General features: G+C 34.0%; 2 protein-coding genes across 2 annotated transcripts; one reads left to right on the top strand and one right to left on the bottom strand.

The window, feature by feature from the left end:
* Positions 1–1,457: 1,457 nt before the first annotated feature.
* On the bottom strand, positions 1,458–10,480 carry LOC133332024 (prolyl 4-hydroxylase subunit alpha-1-like). The gene is made up of 10 exons (XM_061540413.1): positions 10,393–10,480; positions 10,073–10,202; positions 6,403–6,554; positions 6,180–6,330; positions 5,917–6,104; positions 5,829–5,851; positions 1,926–2,381; positions 1,812–1,865; positions 1,584–1,749; positions 1,458–1,516 (listed from the first exon to the last, which is right to left on the bottom strand). Exons 1-10 carry the CDS (start codon positions 10,478–10,480, stop codon positions 1,458–1,460), a joined length of 1,467 nt encoding a protein of 488 aa, XP_061396397.1.
* Positions 10,481–16,259: 5,779 nt separating this feature from the next.
* On the top strand, positions 16,260–20,864 carry LOC133332013 (prolyl 4-hydroxylase subunit alpha-1-like). The gene is made up of 6 exons (XM_061540401.1): positions 16,260–16,441; positions 16,526–16,683; positions 19,291–20,330; positions 20,391–20,447; positions 20,545–20,710; positions 20,773–20,864. The coding sequence occupies exons 1-6, from the start codon at positions 16,260–16,262 to the stop codon at positions 20,862–20,864; spliced, it is 1,695 nt and encodes a 564-aa protein (XP_061396385.1).
* The last annotated feature ends 5,134 nt before the right edge of the window (positions 20,865–25,998 follow it).

Genomic DNA, 25,998 nt, shown 5'->3' with positions numbered 1-25,998 from the left:
ATTTTTCTTTATGTAGAAACCACTTAAATATCAGCATGGCAACCCTAAACGAATTTGCATTTTTGTCAAAAGTGGATTTTGGTGATTTTTCATTTTCATGTAACAGGCAAACAGAACCGACTAGTAGCTATATTTTGTTACACGACCAACTTTAAACGGTAATATCTCGGAAAGTACTTAATGGATTTTCATGATTTCTTCGACATTGATTAGAGGAAAATGTGTAGATTTTATATGTGTGAAAAAGCAAAAGAAATTAACACGGTATCACAACGAAAAATACCGTTTTATGAAACTTATAATATGTGTTAAAAATCAAATAAATTTTTGTTAAATGTGCAATTTAAGAGCATACTAAGGACTACTGGCCTGAAAATTTCGCCCCTGTAGCCAAATTGTAGTAAATAAGAGGCTATTTCTTCCACAAAGGGAGTACAAATGTGGTTACTGAAATTTTGGAATATAATGCAATTTCTGTGCAAATTCAGTATAGTAATTGAGAAATAAGTTAAAATAGCTTACATCAGAATAGGGATGGTTAGGAAGGTATGTATTTAACGCATTCTGATGTCCTTGACAAAAAATTTCTTTTAAGAATCCACAGTTGTGAAACCACTTGCAATATTGTTATTGATCTTTGAAAATATACGTTGGTGGAACCCCTTCAAATATTATTCATTAAAGAACCCGTTATAAAATATTCTTTAAAATATCCACGGTTGTGGAAACCCTTGATTTTTTCTTTACACACTTGCGGAACCCCTTGAACACATGTTCCTTAAAATCCCATGCATGTGATAGTATTTAAAAAATTATCTGATAAATATTCTTTAAAAATCGTACGCCTGTGATAGTCCTTGAAAATTTTTCTTCAAAAGCCCCACGCCTGTGATAGTCCTTTCAAAAATATTCTTTAAAAAATTCTCGCCCGTGATTGTCCTTGAAAAAAACATATTTAAAAATCCTCGCCTATGATAGTCCTTGCAGGAAAGTCCTTTAAAAAGCCTAGCCTGTGATAGTACTTGCAAAAATATTCTTTAAAATCTCCGCGCCTGTGATAGTTCTTGCAAAAATATTGTTTAAAAAACCCACCCCTGTGATAGTCCTTGCAAGAATATTCTTTAAAAAAGCCTAGCCTGTGATAAACCTTGAAATACTATTAATTAATAAGCTTAGAGTGTGATAGTCCTTGAAAAACTATTCTTAAAAAAGCCAACGTCTTTGATAGTCCTTACTAGAATATTCTTTAAAAAATCAAAGTTTTGGGGACCTTCTTAACAGTATTCTTTAAAAATCCACGTTTTGTGGAATTTCTTGAAAGAATCCAAGCTTCTGCCTCTGAAACTTCCTGAAAGATATAACTTTAAAATCTTAAGCTTTTAAAAATTTATTCCAATAGAAAAAATATACTTAAAAAAAATATATAAATTCGTTTATTATCACATTTTTTAAATTAATTACTTATAGCAAGGTTTTCTGAACATTTGGGCCTTAGATCGTATCCATTTGTTACAAACTGAAAGAAAAAGCAAAACGGAATTTAAATACGATATTTCTGAAATTGAAAAAGACATTCATCTTACCCCACTTCGAACCAACAATGACCGGACATGCTGCATGTAGGGTAAGCCAATCACCTTCAACTTTGTTGTTCAGATTATACCACATGACAGCGGTGCCCTTGCGAGGAAAAACTGCTGTTTTGATATTGGGAAAGACTGTGGCACCACCTTGCTCCACATCGGACATCTGGTAATAAAAAATAGTTAAATTATAATATAAAACCTAAAGATCTTCGAAAATATACTCACATAAAATAAAACCGTTGCAATGCGATTACCATTTAGCTGTACAACTTCAGATGTCTGCAAATATTTTTTTAATCTCAATTATATGGACAGGCAAATATACTTAGTATTACTTACATCGGAAACATTAAAGAAATCGAAATGCGTATCATAATGTCCGCCCAGACCATAATTCATTACTTGCAACATTTCCGATCCTTGTATATCGAAACCGGTCATATCGCGAATGCGTTGATTTAAACGTATCGTGGTATTCGAAGTATTATCCTGGAACCATGAAAATTTCGATGTTCTCTTATCGGCAACTACAGATTTCGATTCGGATTTACTGTAAACAGTTGCACGTTTGAGATTCGGTCTTGCCAATGTTTGTAAATCGAGAATTTCTTGATCCGATATTATATCATGGAACAGCACCATATATGGTTCTAATCGTAATATTTCCATTTTTAATGGAGCGATGCGTAAAAAGGCCGATGTTGTTGTATTATAGATACAATACAGCTGAGATGGTTTGTTGTCATAAAGGCCCCGACATCCCAGTTCATAGGCACTGGGATTGGGTTTAGTAACCTACAAAAAGAGAGAGAATATTTATTTAGTTTATTTGACTTAGGTATAGCCCTTGGAAAAATATTCTTGAAAGAATCCACGCCTTGTAAAGGCCTTGGAAAAAAATTCTTGAAAGAATCCACGCCTTGTAAAGGCCTTGGAAAAATATTCTTGAAAGAATCCACGCCTTGTATAGCCCTTGGAAAAATATTCTTGAAAGAATCTTGTATAGCCCTTGGAAAAATATTCTTGAAAGAATCCACGCCTTGTATAGCCCTTGGAAAAATATTCTTGAAAGAATCCACGCCTTGTATAGCCCTTGAAAAAATATTCTTTAAAGAATCCACGCCTTGTATAGCCCTTGGAAAAATATTCTTGAAAGAATCCACGCCTTGTATAGCCCTTGAAAAAATATTCTTTAAAGAATCCACGCCTTGTATAGCCCTTGAAAAAATATTCTTTAAAGAATCCACGCCTTGTATAGCCCTTGAAAAAATATTCTTTAAAGAATCTTGTATAAAAAAATATTCTTTAAAAAATCCACGCCTTGTATAGCCCTTGAAAAAATATTCTTTAAAAAATCCACGCCTTGTATAGCCCTTGAAAAATATTCTTTAAAAAATCCACGCCTTGTATAGCCCTTGAAAAAATATTCTTTAAAAAATCCACGCCTTGTATAGCCCTTGAAAAAATATTCTTTAAAAAATCCACGCCTTGTATAGCCCTTGAAAAAATATTCTTTAAAAAATCCACGCCTTGTATAGCCCTTGAAAAAATATTCTTTAAAAAATCCACGCCTTGTATAGCCCTTGAAAAAATATTCTTTAAAAAATCCACGCCTTGTATAGCCCTTGAAAAAATATTCTTTAAAAAATCCACGCCTTGTATAGCCCTTGAAAAAATATTCTTTAAAAAATCCACGCCTTGTATAGCCCTTGAAAAAATATTCTTTAAAAAATCCACGCCTTGTATAGCCCTTGAAAAAATATTCTTTAAAAAATCAACGCCTTGTATAGCCCTTCGAAAAAATATTCTTTTAAAAATCCACGCCTTGTTAGGGTCTCCCAAAAATATTCTTTAAAAAATCCACGCCTTGGTATAGCCTCCCAAAAATATTCTTTAAAAAATCCACGCCTTGTATAGCCCTTGAAAAAATATTCTTTAAAAAATCCACGCCTTGTATAGCCCTTGAAAAATATTCTTTAAAAAATCCACGCCTTGTATAGCCCTTGAAAAAATATTCTTTAAAAAATCCACGCCTTGTATAGCCCTTGAAAAAATATTCTTTAAAAAATCCACGCCTTGTATAGCCCTTGAAAAAATATTCTTTAAAAAATCCACGCCTTGTATAGCCTTCAAAAAATATTCTTTAAAAATCCACGCCTTGTATAGCCCTAAAAATAGTCTTTAAAAAATCCACGCCTTGTTGGCCCTTGAAAAAATATTCTTTAATAAATCCACGCCTCAGTTGGCCCTTGAAAAATATTCTTTAATAAATCCACGCCTCAGTTGGCCCTTGAAAAAATATTCTTTAAAAATCCACGCCTTGTATAGTCCTTGAAAAAATATTCTTTAAAAAATCCATGAAAGAATATTCTTTAAAAATCCACGCCTTTTTGGCCCTTGAAAAATATTCTTTTTTAAATCCACGCCTCAGTTGGCCCTTGAAAAATATTCTTTAATAAATCCACGCCTCAGTTAGCCCTTGAAAAATATTCTTTAATAAATCCACGCCTCAGTTGGCCCTTGAAAAATATTCTTTAATAAATCCACGCCTCAGATAGCCCTTGAAAAATATTCTTTAATAAGTCCAGGCCTTGTATAGCCCTTGAAAAAATATTCTTTAATAAGTCCAGGCCTTGTATAGCCCTTGAAAAAATATTCTTTAAAAATCCACGCCTTGTTAGCCCTTGAAAAAATATTCTTTAAAAATCCACGCCTTGTATAGCCCTTGAAAAAATATTCTTTTAATAAGTCCAGGCCTTGTATAGCCCTTGAAAAAATATTCTTTAAAAATCTGGCCCTTGAAAAAATATTCTTTAAAAATCCACGCCTTGTATAGCCCTTGAAAAAATATTCTTTAATAAATCCACGCCTTTGGCCCTTGAAAAATATTCTTTAATAAATCCACGCCTCAGTTGGCCCTTGAAAAATATTCTTTAATAAATCCACGCCTCAGTTGGCCCTTGAAAAATATTCTTTAAAGAATCCACGCCTTGTATAGCCCTTGAAAAAATATTCTTTAAAAAATCCACGCCTTGTATAGCCCTTGAAAAAATATTCTTTAAAAAATCCACGCCTTGTATAGCCCTTGAAAAATATTCTTTAAAAAATCCACGCCTTGTATAGCCCTTGAAAAAATATTCTTTAAAGAATCCACGCCTTGTATAGCCCTTGAAAAAATATTCTTTAAAGAATCCACGCCTTGTATAGCCCTTGAAAAAATATTCTTTAATGAATCCACGCCTTGTATAGCCCTTGAAAAAATATTCTTTAAAAAATCCACGCCTTGTATAGCCCTTGAAAAAATATTCTTTAAAAAATCCACGCCTTGTATAGCCCTTGAAAAAATATTCTTTAAAAAATCCACGCCTTGTATAGCCCTTGAAAAAATATTCTTTAAAGAATCCACGCCTTGTATAGCCCTTGAAAAAATATTCTTTAATGAATCCACGCCTTGTATAGCCCTTGAAAAAATATTCTTTAAAGAATCCACGCCTTGTATAGCCCTTGAAAAAATATTCTTTAAAGAATCCACGCCTTGTATAGCCCTTGAAAAAATATTCTTTAAAAAATCCACGCCTTGTATAGCCCTTGAAAAAATATTCTTTAATGAATCCACGCCTTGTATAGCCCTTGAAAAAATATTCTTTAAAGAATCCACGCCTTGTATAGCCCTTGAAAAAATATTCTTTAAAGAATCCACGCCTTGTATAGCCCTTGAAAAACTATTCTTTAAAAAATCCACGCCTTGTATAGCCCTTGAAAAAATATTCTTTAAAGAATCCACGCCTTGTATAGCCCTTGAAAAAATATTCTTTAAAGAATCCACGCCTTGTATAGCCCTTGTATAGCCCTTGAAAAAATATTCTTGAAAGAATCCACGCCTTGTATAGCCCTTGGAAAAATATTCTTGAAAGAATCCACGCCTTGTATAGCCCTTGGAAAAATATTCTTGAAAGAATCCACGCCTTGTATAGCCCTTGAAAAACTATTCTTTAAAAAATCCACGCCTTGTATAGCCCTTGAAAAAATATTCATCTTGGATAGCCCTTGAAAAATTATTCCTTAAGAAATCCAATCCAAAAATCATAATTATTCGCTCTTCAGGTCTGAAAATTCAACAAAAATAATTCTAAAATATCTCATCTCTCATCAAAAAAATATTTCAGTATGGAAGTCATTCCTATGAAGAAGTTATTCCTATGTTTCATTTTTTTATAATTCCTCATAATTTAATAAACTTACCGATGATGCATCATTGAAACGAACTACAAAAACAACGACAAGGTGAATCCTTAAAACTCCTGCTTCGGGATAGCTATCCCTCACTTACCTTGTTTGGCTAAAACATCAGCATACAACGCGTTCGGTTTATCCCGACCATAATCAATGATTTTATAATAATCTGTATTCTTATAGTTTTCAATGGCATTGTACAGCCAAAATCCAGCGAGGTAAAAGTTTTTCTTTGAAACCAAATGCAGGCCCATAAAATAGCAATCCACTGAACTTAATTTTGCACTGTCAAGGAGATATAATAGAATTTTAATAATTTTATTAATTTTGATAAAAAATACAATTTTAAATGGTTCTCACTTATATTGCTTCCCGTTCAATATACCCTTGACAACATCATCGATGCGCATATCATATGTGGTCTGCAGACGATGTATGGCCTCTGAAGCTTCAGTTATATCATTCGATGTTGGCATTTCAGGTCGATATGATCGTATTACCTCTATATGAGCTGCAGAGAAATATGTTCGAATTTATTGCAGATATGTTGTACATCTTATCTAATATCATGCATTTGACTTACATTCACCAACTGGTTTCTCCATATACATTTCAATATTGTTCCATTCATAATACATACGACGTATTAGCGAAAATCCATTTAGAGGATTGTGAAGATACGTTTCAGGATTTTGTATACCTTTATCATTTTCCTTCCTTAAGTCGTTTACTAAACTAAAAGAAAAACATAAATAAATGGAATACATAATCAGTAATAAAATATTTTATTAAATTTAACTGCAAAACGAGGAAAAATACTAATAAATAAGAAGATAATTTCCATAAAAGATACGGAAGTGATTTTATGATATCGCTCATTTGCTGCAAGACAGGCATAACTAAAAAAATCGATTTTGCTGAAAATGCGTTTTAGGTTTTCAATTTACTCACAATTTATATGGGAAGAGGAACTTCTACAGCTTCACAATTAGAGTGTGTAAGAGATATTCATATACATTTTTATACAACATGAGTTCCAGCAACGTACACAGGATTTCATTTAGGGGGGAAGGGGCACAACATCTATTATAGCGAACAATCGTGCATCATTAACTCCCGTTTTTTGAGTTATGCCTCTCTTGCTGCAAATGCGCGATATGACAATCATGATATGATTGAAGTATACTTCAATAAATTTTTCTGTTTCTGCTTCTAGATGATCGTTTTTAGATATTTCAAATATGGTTTGTAGAAAATGTGTAGAAAACACAAAGAAAATGTATCTATAAAAGATCTGTAAATGGTATTTCGTCAGTAGAGAAATAGGTCTTTTTCATATGAAGATAGTAGTCCGTACATGATTAGTTTGTTAAGAAAATTAAGGAAGGCCTTATTCGGTTTCTGTCTTAATATCTTCTCCATTTTGTCTGTCTTTTGACGATCTATAGGAGTTTTTCTGTATTTAGAATATATGTTTATAGAAGTAAGATAGTCTATGTAGAATTCAGAAACAAATGTGTTATGTCTCAAAGTAGGTCTTCTGACTACAGAATATGGGTATTCTGTTTGTATATATATGAGAAGAAATATATTTCTATTGAATATATTTCCCTATAGCATCATGCTGATTCCAAATTAGAATTTTTATTCATCGTTTTTGTGGTCGAGAAATTCATTTCTGATCTTTATTTTTATCTTTGACCACCGCCGATGGCGTTTCATACATATTTTAACTATTTTTCGTCTATTTTCTGAGAAAAATTACAAGTTTTTCGGTAAAATTGATAAAAATCGAATTTTGAATCAAAATGTTATGGGAAAATCATTTTTTGAAAAGTGGGAGACTCGAAAATTGATATAGATCTATGGTTCCTTCACCATAGTTGCTTAAAATAGATAAAAAAAATCGAAGTTTGAATAAAATTGATGTTATAGGAATTTTTTTTTTAAAGTGCGGACTCAAAAATCGAGTTAGACCTATGCGTCCCTCACCAAAGTTGCTTAAAATTACCCATAGAATCATCCTATGGGCTGGATTTAATCGATTTGTTCGGCTCCAAGCAAATTGGCCCGCCCTAATGTCTGTTGGTCTATGGAAGTACCGAAGATGAAGGTCTTTTCGATATGTTTGTGTCTGTATAAAAAACTGAAGAAGGACTCTGTCTAAATACCTTCTTCGTGTTGTCTGTCTTATGCTCGAATTATTCTGTCTTTAGAAGATCAGAAGGATGCCTATGAAAGATAAGAATAATTATTCAATCCATTGAAGACCTAATTAAAGGTCTTTTGCCTATGGAAGACTCTTATAGGATGGGTTCTCCATATGTACCTGTAAAAGGGACACGTTCAGTATAGAATTTTATATATTGGCAATATCATCTGTCAATATATAAAATATTTAATGAAGTTTCACTGTCTACAGAAGACCTTAAGAAGCATTTCGGTCCACTGAAGACGGAAGGAAGGCCTTCTTTCTGTGGAAGACCATTCTTCCTATAAAATATCAGATTTTGAAGATATTTTAAAATATACCTAATAAATATCTGACATTGAAGATGTATTATAAGAGACCTACATAAATGTGTTCTCCTCTTAGGTTTGTGAAAAGTAAATAATGGACTTGTATTCTATATTTTGTCTCTGGAGACACCTGGTACACCCAATATGCCTGTAATGGCGATGATCGTTTGAATCATTTTTACTATCAAAAATTATAAAACAAGTAAAAAGTGTCAGTAGGTGTAGCCGACAGACATATACCCTCAGCTATGGTTTGTGGAAATCTTCGGAATTACACACAAGTTTTATTATTCGTTTTATATCAGGTATATGTTTTTATCTAAGAGGTATCGGGTTGAATGTTGATCGAATTGGTTATTCCATTCGCTTAAAATTAAATTTTAATGTTTATGAAATATTGACCCTTTGTGGGTGAGATACCAGAAGAAGAAGACCTACTGGTGCCACATTCGGACTTGATCGTGGCTTCGTTAAGATAATAGTTTGTGAAAAATTGTGTTTAAATCGGACATTGCATTCGCCTGATATTGGATTTAAAATTATTGACCATTTGTGGAGGAGGTACCGGAAATAGTGGACCAATGGATCCCATTTTTGGTTCAATTCAGACACTCCATTGGCCTCATATTGGATTTATAAATAGTGAACATTTTGGCCCTTTGCGGGGCATGTTGCAGAAGGAGTAGACCAATGGGTCATATCTTCGGACTTGATTTAGGCTTGCTAAAGATTCAAATGCAAAGTTTGATTCAAATCGTATTGTCCGCTCGTATGGTATTATAAAATTAATTTTTAGCAAAATGTTTACTATTTTGAGTGGGTAGTACCAGAAGGAGTGGAACGATATTCCTCATATTCGAATATGATTTTAGTTTGGAAGAAATTTTACGATGTGAAATGTTTAGATAAAATAAGTTACTGCTTTCGAGAGTTATCGTGTGCACCAGCCAGCCAGATAGACGGACACACATTCGTAAATCGACTCCAAATTGTCTGGAATGGATTTTGTCCAAGAAACATGGGACATAAAACCAGTATTTCGATGAGGCACATCCTTGCCGTATCGTGTATATACCCTCCACAGATGGGGAATATCGGCCCACTCCTTCTGGTACCTCCCCCAAAAATTTTTAAATATTTTTAAATTTTAAATATTTATAAATAAAATATCAGGCTGATAGAATGCCCGAAATTAACCAAACTTTACACAACCAATTATCCACTCCTTCTGGTACCTCCCTGGGTATAAACACTTGGTCCTGTTTTCACTTATTATCAATCTAATTTCTTCAGTTCATTTGTCATGTTATCTATAACAAAATTCCCAATAGATATAAATGAGTGACATGTCTAGTTTTTTTATATTCTTACTGATAAATACCCATATCTAAAACTCTAGGATTTCACGTAGTCACATTTGCTAGTTAGTATTTATAGACATTAATTTACTCATCCATATATTCTCCAAAATATATTTTTTATATTGGCTGACTTCAAATATGAGGATTTTATATAATAATAATCTGAATAATCCCCTTTCTTCAGAACAAAGATAAATATATTTCTTTAACTTTTTATTCACAAATGATGGAATTAATTCTTTTGAATCTTATACCAGCTTTAGTTTAAAATGATTGATTATTTGTTTATTGATTTATAATTTTCGTTTTTGATTTTATCACTAATTATAAGCATTTATATTTTCTCAAAATAAACAAACAAATTACTCTCACTTTTTCAACGCATTCACTTTCGCCTGTAATTCGTCGGCATATTTCTCAACAGTGTCGATTAGAATTTTCTCGGACATCAACAACTGTTCCATTCCCGCTATTGAAGTGGAAATACTTCGTTCTTGGGGTTCTTCATGTGAACAAACGATTGTCACATTCAGCAATAAAACTATTAGAAAACATTTAGGAACTCGACACCGCCCGTGACTCATTTTAACGACATGAACTTAATAACTAAGCTACTCCACTATTTGTTTGTGCGACGATGCTCCACCTTAGTTACGAATTTTCATACTACTTTCCCAATTGTCAGCGATCACCGGCATTGGCCATTATCGAAGACAGGTGCCAACGTTGAATTGTTATCAGTACCGGTGATGTTCGACTGCGTGGCAATTTTGAAGACATGTCGTCGGCTATAATCAATAATTTTTTGTTTGAACACTCAACGCCAAAATGGAAACTTTATTTGTTTGTTTATTGGGTCGTCACCAACTAGTATTTGTTGGTGTGTAATATTTGCCGGCACATACCATTATTTTAAGTTCCATTTATAGTTCGGAGATAAGGTTTGTTTTCAATTATGTACTTTTGTTTTGCTTTTTTCTTTCGTTTCTTAGAAGTATATCGACAATGTTTTGGTTCTGATTTTTTTGTCACTATGGGCTATAATATGTTTTTAAGCTTTTTTCTAATATATTTTATCTGATTGCTTTGTACTGAAGCAATTTTCGAAATATTTTAATATATTTAATTATATTCATCGAATGTTTTGAATTAATTGGTTGCCTTTATTTGATAACCTCTAGATAATTTAAAGTTGCCCCAGTTTTGTGGTGTCATTCCACAACTATGTCATAAAGGTATTAAGGTTTTGTAACGCCGCGAAATGTTGGTCCTACACCCACATTTTGGTATACCGATCGTCATATCTCGACTAGCTGACACGATCTAGCCACATGTGTTCTATCGTCCGTCTGTCCAATATAATTAGTAAACACGCTATAGGAACATGGCTCTTTCTATTATAGTCGGTCAATATTTAACGGTTCAAATGGACCCAGACTTTTGTGTGAAAAATGGCAAAATTTGCATTCTATGGCGTATATGGATACTACTGGAGGAAATATAATGAAATATAAATAACGCAAGACATTTGTGTGAAAGCTAATAAAATTCGAAGCTTATGATTAAATGTTCTGGTTAAGAGAGATGAGAAGGTTAAAATATGGTCGGCCTCGGCCGTGAAGTGGTGAAATGTATCAAATAGTCGAATTCGTCCAAATTTGATAGGTTTAAGTGACTCAGGATATTTTGGGCTACTATGATCAGTTCCAGTCTTTGGTAGAAACAAAATAAAATAATAATTATAATAAGTCACTTTAAAAAGTAAAAGGAAATATATTTTTTAACAAGTAAAAACAATAAGACACTCAGGTAGATAAACTGGTGAACCTGTTTCGAAAATTCAATGGTAAAATCCACAAAATTCCGAAAATACGGTTCAAATCTTAAAATACAGCTAACCATTTATGGGGCTATATCAAAAAGGTATATGTATGCCAGTTTTCAGGGACTGACATCACAAAGATGCCTTGATGAGGGCTCAGGAACCTATAGCTCACGTTACGGACATCTTTAGATATATTGAAACCAACTAAAGTATAGAGTTAATGTGGGCAATGATGCCCTACATGGAACTAAATTGTGTATATTTTCCGAAATTACGAAATTCAGGCAGCTATTGTCGCCCTTCACCGTGGGTTGTGTTGTGATGTTCGGCTTTCATTTGTGGTCAATAGACATAAAATAACACAAAAAATTAAATTTTCGGTCCACTTCATTCCAAAATTATTATCTGATCATCGCCGAAAATTATAGGCGTTGTCCTTGACCATAACTGGAACCTCATGGAACATTTCAAAGCGATCAGCGCTATAGTTCAGCTCTCTAAAGTAATAATGGGTTAATAAATAATATACGAAGACGGAGATACCTGTAAATATTTAGGTGTAACTCCCACATCCGAGCACATGCAACAATATAATTGGTATTAATTTAAAAGTCAACCACTCCTCTTGGATATAATATCAACTTTCAGTCTATGTCCTTCAGGGGTAAATATATGCGCTATAGAATACGAATTTTGTCATTTTTCACACAAAAGTCAGGGTCCATTTGACCCGCTAAATATTGACCGATCTTTATCAACGATGTTCGGGCCATTATTGCGGCCTCTGGAGCGACCAGAAAAACCGACAAATATTTAGCATGTTTTATCCCCTAAGTTCTTTACCGTTTTTCCCAAAAACAATAGGGGTCTTCATAATTTATGCAAAATTTCGCGAAGATTGTTCCATAAATGTGGCCTGTATCGTGTTTACAAATTATAATGGACAGACGAACGGACGGACAACACACATGTTAGATCGACTCAGCTAGTCGAAAATGTCGGTATACTTAAAGGTGGGTGGACCAATATTTCGCGGCGTTACAAACTTTTGGGGCTGCACAAAGCTATAATACCCTGACAACATAGTTGTGTAGGGTATAATAACTAAAGTATAGAGTTAATGTGGGCATTGAGGCAAGTGTATTGTGTGAAAGGAAAGGCATCGCCTTGTAAAGTATGACAATACAGATTTCTGAAAAATATGTTTGGAGAGTACACCCAAAAATTCAATATACCTGAGTCCCAGAAATTAATCTTTCAAACAACTACATTCATATTGTGAAAAACGATCATACAATTTTACAAATATTAAACGTATCTATAAAGATATAGGAATTTTTGGAAGATGTGCAAACCGAAAGATTTTTTTTTCGTAGGCATTTCAATTTCTTTAAAATCTGTAAAATAATTCCAATTTTTAAGAAGTAATTTTGGAACTTGGTGGTTGCCCTTTCCGCATCCCCCTTTATTTAAAAAAATATGCCGACTTTCCAAAATCTCCTTTTGCTAAATCTGAATTTGTGTTACAAAAAAACCGAGGGCCGCGCCGGTCATAATTAATATAAAAAACAACTCAATTATTTTGCACTTATAAGGAAAAATCATCATATTCTCCACCAGTGTTATTATGATTTCATCTAAATTTTTGTTATATTCCTCTTATGTATGTGGAAATTTGGAGAATTCTAACGGAATTGAGATTTTTCTGCTGCAAAACTAAACTTATTTAAAAAAATCCTGTCATTCACAACCTATTATCTTTACCAAACCTAGATGAAGAAGATGGGACCCATTAGTCCACTTCTTCTGGTACCTCCCCCACAAATGGTCAAAGTTTTCAATAATCATAAATCCAATTTGAGGCAAATGTAATTCCCTATTTGAACCAAACTTTCACAACCTATTATCTTTACCAAACCAAGATCAAGTCCGAATATGGGACTTATTGTGCACTCTTTGTGGTACCTCTCCCACAAAAGGTTAAACATTTCAATATTTATAAATTCAATATTAGTCGATTATATAATCTTCACAAAGGCTAGATCAATTCCTAAACCAGAAAGGGTCAAAATTTTATAAACTTGTAAAATTTATTAAATTCAAGCAAATTGATTACCTGATTTGTTCAACGTTAAATCTGAAATATATTTGATAAAAACATACCTTATATAAAGCGGATAATAAATCATGTGTTTAATTACGAAGACCTCTGTAAACCATAGGCTGAGGGTATATATCAGTCGGCAGCAACGACAGACACTTTTTAACTTTATTATTTTGATATTCGATACGGAAATGGATCAAAGCTAGTGCACATGTCCACCAATTTAGAAGGCCACGTTTAAAATGTTGTTTTCTACTTGGTCTTTCCAACTAATTCGTGGCCTTCCCCTTCTACGGGAACCATCATTTATATGCCTTTTAAGCTGGGGCATTCTCCTTCATTCGTAAAGCATGGCCTAGCCACTGTAGTCGTAGCAGCTTAATGCGACAGACTATGTCAATGTCCGAGTATAAATTGTAAAGCTCGTGGTTCATACGACGCCGATATTCACCGTCGACGCAGATCGGCCCATATATCTTTCGGAGAATTTTTCTTTCAAACACTTCAAGAGCTGCCTCATCTGCTTGCCTAAGTACCCATGCTTGAGATCCATATAACAGCACGGGTAGTATCAGCGTCTTGTAAAGTTTGAGTTTGGTCTGACGGGAGGTGGCCTTATTTCTAAACTGCTTACTTAGACCATAGTAGCATCTGTTGACCATCGCAATCCTCGAAGCTGTAGTTCTCAAATTCCACAGTAGATCCGCCGTTTACTGCCAGACCCACTTTGGCAGACACCTTCTCAATTTGTTCAAAGGTGGCTGTTACCGCTAGCAATGTTCGACCCATTATATCGATGTCATCGGAGTAGGCGAGTAACATGTGTTGTTTGGTGTACAGAGTGTCATTTCTGTTCACCTTTGCGTCTCGTATGACCTTTTCCAGTAGGATGTTAAAAAGATCACCCGACAAACTGTCACCTTGTCTGAATCCTCGTTCGGTATTGAAGGGCTCCGATAGGTCCTTTCCTACTTTAACTGCTGACCTCGTGCCACAGTTAGCCCACATAGCCGTATTAATTTTGCAGATATGGCTTTTGGCTTCAATCGTTCACACAGCACGCTGGATAACACTTTATATGCCATGGGAAGAAGGCTAATTCTTCTATAGTTGGCACATATCGTCTTGTCTCCTTTTTTGTGCACGGGACACAGGACGCTGAGGTTCCAATCATTGGGCATGCATTCATCGAGCCAAATTGTACTAATCAGCTGGTGCATGCTCCTTACCAGCATCTGACCACCAGTCTGCAATAGTTCGGCTGGTAACCCATCGGCTCATGCTGCTTTATTGTTCTTGAGCCGATTAATTGATTTTATGACCTCACTCTATACCATCTTACACTTATACACTCTATACCACCATCTCTTATTCGTTCTGGGGTTTCTTCTTCACTGCCACTACTTGATACCAGAAGTTTTTCAAAATGATCCTTCCAGATCCTCAACACGCTGTCTGTATCTGTCCATAGGTTCCCTTCTTCATCTCTACAGGAGGATGTGCATGCACCAAAACCTTCGGTTTGGTGTTTTACTCGTTGGTAAAATTTCCGGACTTCATTCTGACTCCTGTACATCTCGATTTGCTCACGTTCGCGTTTTTCTTGTTCTTTCTTCTTCTTTCTGAAAACACGTTTTTCCTCTCTCCTTTTCTCCCTGTAATTCTTCATCACATTACGTGTTGCTACTGTCTGCAAGGTTGCCCTATACGCTTCCTTTTTCACATCAGTAGCATTACGACACTCCTGATCGTACCATAGGTTTCTTGGAGGTGGTTTTTGGTACCCAAATGTTGCTTTTGCTGCAGTATGTAGGGAGTGAGCAATTCTTTGCCATTGTGCTTCTTTACTATTATCGGGACAAGAAGTGATTTCGTCAAGCTGGTGGGTAAGTTGAGCGGAGTAGGCCTCGGCTACCTGTTGTGTTTGCAGCTTTTCGACGTCGAGTTTCCGTGTTACATTAGATCACACCTTTGCTGCAACATTAACACGAGTGCGAACCTCGGCTACATGGTAGTGGTCTGAATCGATATTCGCTCCTCGATCGAGGAGATCGCTCCTCGATCTAATACACTAGATTAATGTCTTCCGTCTATCACAACATGATTTCTCGTTGTTTAATCAGGAGAAATCCAGGTGGGGCATGTATATCGAGATGCTTGAATCTGGTGCTGCTAACTACCATGTTTTTAGGCAAAAATAATCATTATAGTTTAATCGGTAATATTGAAAAACAATTTTTTTGTGCACATTAGAAAGTTAATTTATAGCTTTGAAAGTCCGTGGTCGGCCCCGCCTAATAACATAGTTTTGCATTAAAAGTATAAGTTCACATTAAAATTATTTAAGAAGCAATTTATAAACTCTGACAATGCATTTAATTTTTGCAATAGCAACAAATTTAAATAAACACATTTCAAAATTTCCAATTATTATATATTTTCATTTGAATAATTTGCTTAGATAAATAGAAAACATTGCAAACCATTCTATCTACCTTCCATACATTTTCTGCACTTGTCTCAACAATTCAAAACAAATATTTTCATAGTAAAATCTCAAGTAACTGCCTTAAGCAGTACGAACTTTCGAAAATGCTAACCAACTCTTTAATATTCTGCAGTTAGTTGAAATGTCGAGAAGAAGAATTTTAAGCTTAATTTTCTATTTCATTTCTGTTGGCAACATTAAATGCAATGATTACTATACATCAATTTCGGGTTTGGAAACACTACTGATGGTGGAAAATCATTATCATTGGGCATTAATTGAACATATTGATGAAGTAGAGCGTTTGAAAAGTGGATTGTATAGGTAAATAATTGTGCGTGTGTGTGCGTTGATTAAGTTGATTAAATAAATAAATATTTGAATTTTAATTACAATGTTTTTATTTAGTTTAATTGATGAGCTGGCTATGGAATATAACAAAGTGAATAATAATTCAATGGAATTGTATTATGAATATCCTGTGAATGTGTTCAAGACCATTAATAGAATTGCCGCAGATTGGCAGGAGGCTTTAAAGTTGACACAACAAATTGAAAGTTTAAAAGGTAAATATATGGTTAGTGAAATTGTAAATATAAAAATATTAAAGGTAAATAGATATTGTTATAGAATCGAAACAGATTGCAAGTCTTATCAAATATAGAAACGTGTCTGGTAATTCGAACAATACATAACTGTTCGAAGTTGTTATTTCTAGAAAAGAAAATGCAAGATAAGAGAAAAAATGTCATATTTGATAGACATACTAGAAGAAGAAGGAGTGGTAATACAATTATATATACATTGATAGACATACTAGAAGTAGAAGGTATGGTAATACAATTATATATACATTCATTGGGTTATGTCCACCAAGTTTACTAGGACCTACTTCTGTTGTTTCTTCGATTTGTAATGGACTCGTAAATGAACATAAATTATTCTGTTGACTCTCAGTTACATATTAATTTTTTATTTATATAAATCAACAAAAGTTCTACCTTCCGGTGATTACCATATATTTTTCAATGAAATTATTTTTGGTAAAAATGCCATGCTTTTATTAACTCGAATTCAATTTCATATAAAAATTAAATATAATTCAAGAATATATATATATATATATATATATATATATATAGTTTATGGGGTCTCCAGTGAATATTGCAAACTTTATGACTAATTTCATATATATATATATATATATATATATAATACATCTTATGGTTGAGGGTGTAACAAGTTATAAATATCGGTCCATTTTTGAGTATAGCTCCCGTATTAATGTCCTGCATAGGTATTTACGGCTGTTATTCATCATTTCGAAACCTTTGTAGGTAAACCAATGTTTCACAGAATAATATAAGTCCATGTTTCTACCAGGTCTCTATACAAACATCACGCGTTATTTTTGGTATGTTCTAGGTTCTGCTCCAATTTTACCACATGTGTGTGGGTAGTTTTGATATTTCTGTTTCTACTGGCTTCACTTTATCATAGTGTTGTGCCAATTTAAAAAAAAGTCCGTCCCGGTCGGTTCTTCGATTGCCAAAAGTAAAGTGTTAGTATATAACGGGCGATTTTTTTAAGAGATATTAGATTTAAAAAAATCAAACACGTAAATTAAAAACATCCATGAAATATTTATTTGAATCGATAGTACGGTCCATATAATTTAATGTTTGTACATTATTTCACACAAAGTTTAACCGCAACTGCACCTCAAATGGTCCATCCGCGTAGTCCAAGATTGGAATTTACAATTATGTTGCGATTCACAGGGTCTTTGAAGATGTTTGGTCCAATTATGCCACCATCCCATAAACCGAAGCAAACTGCTTCTTTTTCTGGATGCATTTCGCAATGCTTTTCGCTGATCCTCACTCCGAAATGGACAATTCTCTTTATTTATATAGCTAATTGGCTTCCGGTATGTTGTATAGGTTGCAGGGTTTCGACGGTATTCCAAAGAAGCCTTGTTCATACTTTGACGACTGTAAACATTTCTCAGGCTTAGTTCTCAAGTTTTATTAATGATAAAGACTTTATTAGAAGTGAGTAGGGCATTAATCGAAACTAAATGTAGAACTCATGTACTGTATGTAGTTGCAATCCCTCCGTTCATTATAACGTGTAACGAATCTGCAAGTATCAGTTATGTACCCATAAGTTTGCATTGTCATTATCACAACCGAAGACATTTCTCAAGTGTTTCAGGTTAGGTCAGAATTTGTCCTTGGTGAAGTATAAAACAGTAAGGAAAGTTCAAAAGTCAGACGGGCCGACTATATGGTACCCACCACTTTGAATGCTTACAAGACATGCGAATATATACACTATCCTGTAGATAGAACAGATATATAATCTTTAGATGACCATTGAAATGGAATCGAGCGATACTAAACGTGTGACCTACATAGATACAACCCATGAAATCGATGAAAGATTGCATGTCAATCGTATTCTTTTGTATAAAATGGATCAAAATAATGTATGTGGAGCTATATGTAAAGCTGTCAACAATTTTATCTTGTGTATATCGAACAGACGTAGGCTCATAGGTGCACCATTTACATAAAATCAGACGATATTTCAACAAAACTTCGCGGACATCAAACTGGACCTAATTCAGTAACCTGTACAAAATTTTGTTCCATTCGGCCAAAATTTGACCCTTTGGTGCTACATTTACATAAAATCGGACTAAACTATATATGGGAGCAATATCTAAATCTGAACAGATTTCCACACAAATTCTTATACATCAATATGGACCTATTTCTACACGTTGTGCAACATTTTGTATCAATCGGACAATAATTGGGAGTTTGGTGCACTATTTACATAAAATAGGATGAAACTGTATATGTTAGATATATCTAAATCTGATTCGATTTTAATAAAACTTCACGGACATCGAGCTGGATTGAAGTCAGTACTGTGCTGTGCAAAATTTTGTAACCAAATTTCATCCAAATCACAAAAATACATGGACGGACGGACAGACGGACATGCATAAATCGATTTAGAAAGTGATTCTATGCATATTCTCAAAAGGGACCATGGGTCTATCTCGATTCCATTTCCCTGTTACAAAAATATGCACAAAGACATAATACCCTGTACCACACAGTGATATGGAAATCTAATAAAATAAAGTTATTTCATTTTAGTTTATAATGAAACATCAAAAATACCCGAAGATGCTGTTACCCTGCCAACAGATGATGATTTGAGAGGAGCCGCTAGAGGGTTGTCACGCCTGCAGCAGATTTATAAATTAGATATTACAAATTTTACTAGAGGCTATATAAAAGATCGAAATTATAGCTCCGAAATGTCAGCATATAATTGTTACATTTTGGGTAAAAGTCTATATGAATCCAAAGAATATTTAGCGGCCAGTGAGTGGTTATTGGAGGCGTTAAATATGACGGAAGTTATTGAAAAATCATTTTCTCAAATAGAAAATGAAGTAAGTTCGAATCGGGATAAATACTATATTACACACGATGCCAATAATGTAAATGAGAACAGTGAAGCTCTAAACTATGGTATTTTCCCCTATGTCAGTATTGTGGAAATTATAGAAGTTTTAGGCCCAGCTTTATTCTATGGTGGAAAACCTGAGTTGGCATTTGCTGTGAATGAACGACTTCTTTATATGGAACCAGAAAATGAAAGAGGACAAAAGAATCAAGAACTATTTGAAGCTAAAGTGAAGCTTAATAGACGCACACGATTTATTAAAAGCGAAAATGAAAAAGAAAAATCCCAAGACCAACAACTCTATGAAGAACTTTGTAATGGGGAACTCGAACAGACTACTCAAGTACGAAGTAAATTATACTGTCGTTATTGCAATAATAATTTACCATATTATTTATTGGGCCCCCTGAAACTGGAGGAATTAAATATAGATCCCTTTGTAGCTGTATATTATGATGTGATTTATGATCGTGAAGTTAAGGAAATTATTGAAACATCCAAAACTCAAATTGGAAAATCTGCGATTGGTAGTAACAATAATACAAAGGCTAATGAAGTGCGAATTAGTAAAAGATCACGGCTGGGTTATGATACGCCAGTTATGGCTAACATTTCAAAACGTTTGGCCGACATCACCGGTTTAACTATGGATATGACCGAAAATATGACGGTAACAAATTATGGTATTGGTGGCTACTATGGAACACACAATGATTTTTCAGAGGTAATACTGCTCTATTAGTATTGTTGAAATATATCCAATTGACGCATTTAATCATTTTAGAGTCCAGAAGACGACTATGCACAAAGTGGCAATCGTATTTTAACCGCCATGTTTTATGTATGTAAATTTTGAAAAAATATATATTTGTTGTGTAGCAAATGTCTGTCAAGCAATGTAGCAGCTATGCAATGTTGACTTTTCTTTCGTTTTAAAGCTCAGCGATGTCGATTTGGGTGGTGCAACAGCATTTCCTCAATTACGCCTTGCAGTGCCACCGATTAAACACAGCTTACTGGTATGGTATAATTTACATAGATCCTTAGAGCCAGATTATCGTACATCTCATGCTGGTTGTCCTGTACTGAAGGGTTCCAAATGGAGTAAGATGCAAAATATTGAGGTTTTTTAAGGAACTAATATATTAATTTTTATTTTCTTCCAGTTGGTAATGTTTGGTTTCATTCTGTGGGACAGGAGTTAGTAAGACCATGTGATGTTAAACCTGATGGTGTAGTTTCTAAACATGGGTATTGAATAATACTGAGATGTAAATAAATAATGAAATTATATATTTCATTAACCTAAATTTGTAAATCACTTTGTTAAAATTTATACTGCAATATAATTTTGTGAGGTTGTTCTAATTTAGTGTGGCCCCAATATATTGTATCACCCCGAAATATTGGTTCAAGACCCAAATTTAGTCTACCGATGATCGGATATCTCGGCTAGCTGAGTCGATCTAGACATGAGTTTAAGTTTTTTTTGTCTGTGGGTGGCTTTAATAAAGACTTCAACATCACGAAATTTTATTCAGGGAAGTGGATCGTTCAATCGGCAACTTATATTAATTATACCCCACACAACTATGTTATCAGGGTATTATAGCTTTGCGCAGCCCCAAAAATTTGTAACGCCGCGAAATATTGGTCCTAGACCCACCTTTAAGTATACCGATTGTCATATCTCGACTACTGAGTCCATCTAGACATGTGTGTCCGTCCGTCCGTCTGTCCATTATAATTTGTAAACACGATACAGGCCACAGTTATGGACCAATCTTCAGGAAATTTTGCATGGCCAATGAAGACCCCTACTGTTTTTGGTAATGATCGGTTGATGTTTAGGGGATGAAATGGACCAAATACTTAATTTTTGCCTGATATTCTGGTCGCTCCAGAGGCCGCAATTATGGACCAAACACCGCGAAATTTTTCATGGACAAGGGGATCGGGCCAAAGAATAAACATGCAAATAAACCCTGACTTTTGTGTGAAAAATTACAAAATTTTTATTCTATGGCGTATATATTAACCCCTGACGGACATAGACCCGAGAAGTTGATAGTGTATCCAAGAGGAATGGTTGACCTTTAAATTGATACCACTTATATTGTCGTATGTACTCGGATGTCGGAGCTACACTTAAATATTTACAGGTGATTACGTATTCAGATATTATTTAGTAAGCCATTATCACACTAGTGGGTGGAAATATAGCGCTGATCGGTTTGAAGTGTTCCATTAGGTTCCAGTTATGGCCAAGGACAACGCCTATAATTTTCGGTGCTGATCAGATAATAATTTTTGGATGAAGTGGACCGAAAACTTAATTTTTTTTGTATTTTTTCGAGTTGATAGGCCACAATTATAAGCCGAACATCACAAGAGTACCCACAATGAAGGGAGTATGGACAGGTACTTAGAAGGGCTTTACCGGATATTAGTAAAATTCGGAAAATATGTCAGTGTAAGGAAGGGGTGCTGTTGATCTCTTATCGGTCAAAAGGGTGCAAATATCACGAAATATTGCCGAGGCTAGAAATACACATCCGTAGAAAGTAAGAGTTCTGTGGTAGTTGTGTAGGGTATTGTATGGTCGGCCTCGTCCGACTATACTGTTCCGCTCACTGGTTTATGTATTTCGATGTGGAAGGAACCCTTTTTTTTTTTGCAAAAACTCCATTTTATGGAGATCCGATAAAACGTTATATACTTAAAATCTGGAGACTTTGAGCTTTGCACCAGTAAAATTTCATAACATTGTGGTCGAAGTCAAAATTTCATATTATTGTGAATACACTGCGTATCATAACTATAGACGCACCCTTAATTCAATTGGTATGTTAGTTGAGAAATAAAATGGACCCATTAAGTTATTGTTCACAATAAAACGATCAAAAACACATATTATTTAACAAAAATAATTAATTTATTCTTTATGGTTTCGCCGAATTCTGCACTTTCAAAATTGCTGGCGTTGCATAACTATAGACGCACTTTTACAAAATTAGAAAAACTAATTTTTTAAAACTTAAATAAAATAAAATAACTTTTATAAATAATGGGTAGGGCCTCCCTTATTTTGAATAAGTTCAAAAATTTTATCCATCACACTGTTGATCAAAATTATTCGCAAGTCTTCATCGATTGACCGCCATTTATAGAAAATCACTTCTTGGAGGTAAAATACAGTTTGGTATTGGAGGTTTTCTGCATAGACACGATGAGTCAAGATTCCACACATGTTCTCGATCGGATTCTGGTCGGAAATTTTAATATTTTTCGATTTTACCATACTTGAGTATGGCGACTTTTATGAACTGGTGCGTTGTCCTGCTAAAAAACGAGTCCTTGATTGTTGCTGCTTTCCCAAAATGGCAATAATTTGTCTTCCAAGACTTGAACGTACTCCATTGAATTCATCCGACAACATGGAAATGTCAAATAAAGCATTCCGTGGCTATAAAATGCTCCCAAGGTGACGGTTACCTAAATATCGTTATTTCTTAATACGATATTTCAGTGGCGGTTCCTTAATGGCCTTGGGAGCTTTTTATATCCACGGAATGATTTATTTGACATTTCCATGTTGTCGGATGAATTCAATGGAGTACGTTCAAGTCTTGGAAGACAAATTATTGCCATTTTGGGAAAGCAGCAACAATCAAGGACTCGTTTTTTACCTGGACAACGCACCAGTTCATAAAAGTCGCCATACTCAAGTATGGTAAAATCGAAAAATATTAAAATTTCCGACCAGAATCCGATCGAGAACATGTGTGGAATCTTGACTCATCTTGTCTATGCAGAAAACCTCCAATACCAAACTGTATTTTACCTCCAAGAAGTGATTTTCGATAAATGGCGATCAATCGATGAAAACTTGCGAATAATTTTGATCAACAGTGTGATGGATAAATTTTTTGAACTTATTCAAAATAAGGGAGGCCCTACCCATTATTTATAAAAGTTATTTTATTTTATTTAAGTTTTAAAAAATTAGTTTTTCTAATTTTGTAAAAGTGCGTCTATAGCTATGCAACACCAGCAATTTTGAAAGTGCAGAATTCGGCGAAACCATAAAGAATAAATTAATTATTTTTGTTAAATAATATGTGTTTTTGATCGTTTTATTGTGAATAATAACTTAATGGGTCCATTTTATTTCTCAACTAACATACCAATTGAATTACGGTTGCGTCTATAGTTATGATACGCAGTGTATAATTTATATTTGGAAAATGTTCTATAATATTGACATGGGTCAAAATATTAACATGGACTGAAGGTCAAGTCAATGGAACTGGCGATGATAATGAAAGTGAAAATGATCAATAATTTGATGACATTAATCAAACATTTAGCATATAACACTCATAAATTTGATTTTTTCTAAATAAATGAGTTTCAGAACCAAGTGTCAAGCAGTGTCAGAGGATATTTAAATAACCGTTGAAAATTACCTTTACAAATTTTATAAAAAAAAATAAATTGACTTTTACAAACATATCATGCTGATGATGAAATTGGAAGATATTTGTATCACATTCAAGCAAATGGGCTGTAATTGGGTATTACGGGTTCGCATTGCGTAGGTCATTTTCTTACCAAAAATTATTAATTTTGGTTCACTATTTGCGGATACCCCACTATAATAATGGTTTTTGGAGATTTTGTTCGCGTTTTTCAACCAAATTGCCTGTACTGTAGAATTTTGAATTCCCATTGGGTTTGCAATCTGCGGAGTAGGTCCCACGGGTAGGTTCGTAGGTCTCACATAAACGGACCCTACATTATTTGGTAGTTTGGGAATTTTGAGCGAGCTTTTCAATAAAATTGTTTATAATTTAAAATACGATTTCAAGCTAATTTGGTTTTAAATACTGTAAAGAAATCAAATATTTAGTTTTTTTTATTTAATGCGCAATTCTGGATTCATATTAATTTACTGTCAATATCTGATTTAACATGTGTAATCAGTGACCATAGCTCTTCTGAGAAAATGCTGGATGTAAATGGGAAGAGATATCGATTCACAATGATATACTATTATGCCATGTACAGACGAGCGTTGTTCACTCTCTCATTCATTGTTCGACTCTAAATTATTAAGTAATTACTTAGTTCTCCATACAAAATTTTCATCGCTATCTCTAACAATTGCATTTCTTTCCCTTTGGTTCTAGATAGCCTACAAAACAAGAAACAAATGTGGAGAAATCCAAACATATATAAAAATGTATTTAATACAACAATGGAAAACATGAATTAAAAGTAAGTAGATATGGATTCATACTATAGTCAGGAGAAAGATTATTATTTTTTTCTATTTAGATTCATATGTGATTCACGCAAATATGTTACAATTTTGGTGTAAAACAAGAAACAAAAAGTTTGAAACAATAAACTCTGATGACATGAATTAAGAATATTGCTGTACGAACTACGTTGTTCATTCACCCGTAAAAACATGGCAATCGATTGGGGAATGTCGATTTTTAGCTCCTGGGCGATGTTACGACTGCTAACATATCGGTCAACTTCAATCATTTCTCCGATTTTATCGACATTTTCGACGAGGTGCATCTGTACGAGGTGCATCTTTAACATCACGAAACCAAAATTGCACATAATTGGCTGTTACAGTATCGTAACCATAAACACCATTCATAATTTTAGCCGTTTGGCTTGCATTTTCTCATTTGTTAAAGAGAAACTGTAAAATTTACCGAATTTTCTTTTTTTTCACTTCCATTCTTAACACCCTGTAACTCACAACTGAATGCACCAAACAAAAAACAGCAAAATATTTTTTTTTACTGCGAAATATCATTCTTCCAACAAGCATTAATCTGAAATTGTTTGAATTGAATTTATCTGAACTCCTAATACACTAGAGGTGTCTACGAATAAGTAAGAAGAAGTTTGTATATTACTTTTGCAACAGAAGGAAATGCAAATATAGCGAAATTTTGTCAAGCCCTAGATCTGGACCTCAATACTCCGCTTTCTGGTATAGCGTTCAATTGGCACGTTTTGAAAATATTTGTCGAAGACGAAACATTTTTCCGACTCAAACCCCAATGCCAAAGAAATCAAAAACGTTTACTGGGACTGGAATAGATGGCGGACACAACATTTAGGGGTGCTTGACTTTAAGTACACAGAAAAAAAATTAATTAAAAAAATAATTAATGAATATTTGCATAATTTCACTCGTAGTTATTTTTTCCATATTGTAAATGTACTTCGTAAGAAATCCACTATTTTATCCAAAAAATTCATACTATAAACATATTATACTCCGTCTGATATTGACCTTCTATTCATTGAGTACACATATTCGTTAATTTTTTTATAAAAAAATTGAATTTATTTATCACAAC

The sequence above is a fragment of the Musca vetustissima genome, unplaced genomic scaffold (assembly GCF_032173495.1).
Source record: "Musca vetustissima isolate MV318-11 ecotype Yass unplaced genomic scaffold, APGP_CSIRO_Mvet_v1 utg37970, whole genome shotgun sequence".
NCBI classification, from domain to species: Eukaryota; Metazoa; Arthropoda; class Insecta; order Diptera; family Muscidae; genus Musca; species Musca vetustissima.
Note: the sequence above shows the minus strand (reverse complement) of the source record. Positions and strands in the feature narration are given on the sequence as shown.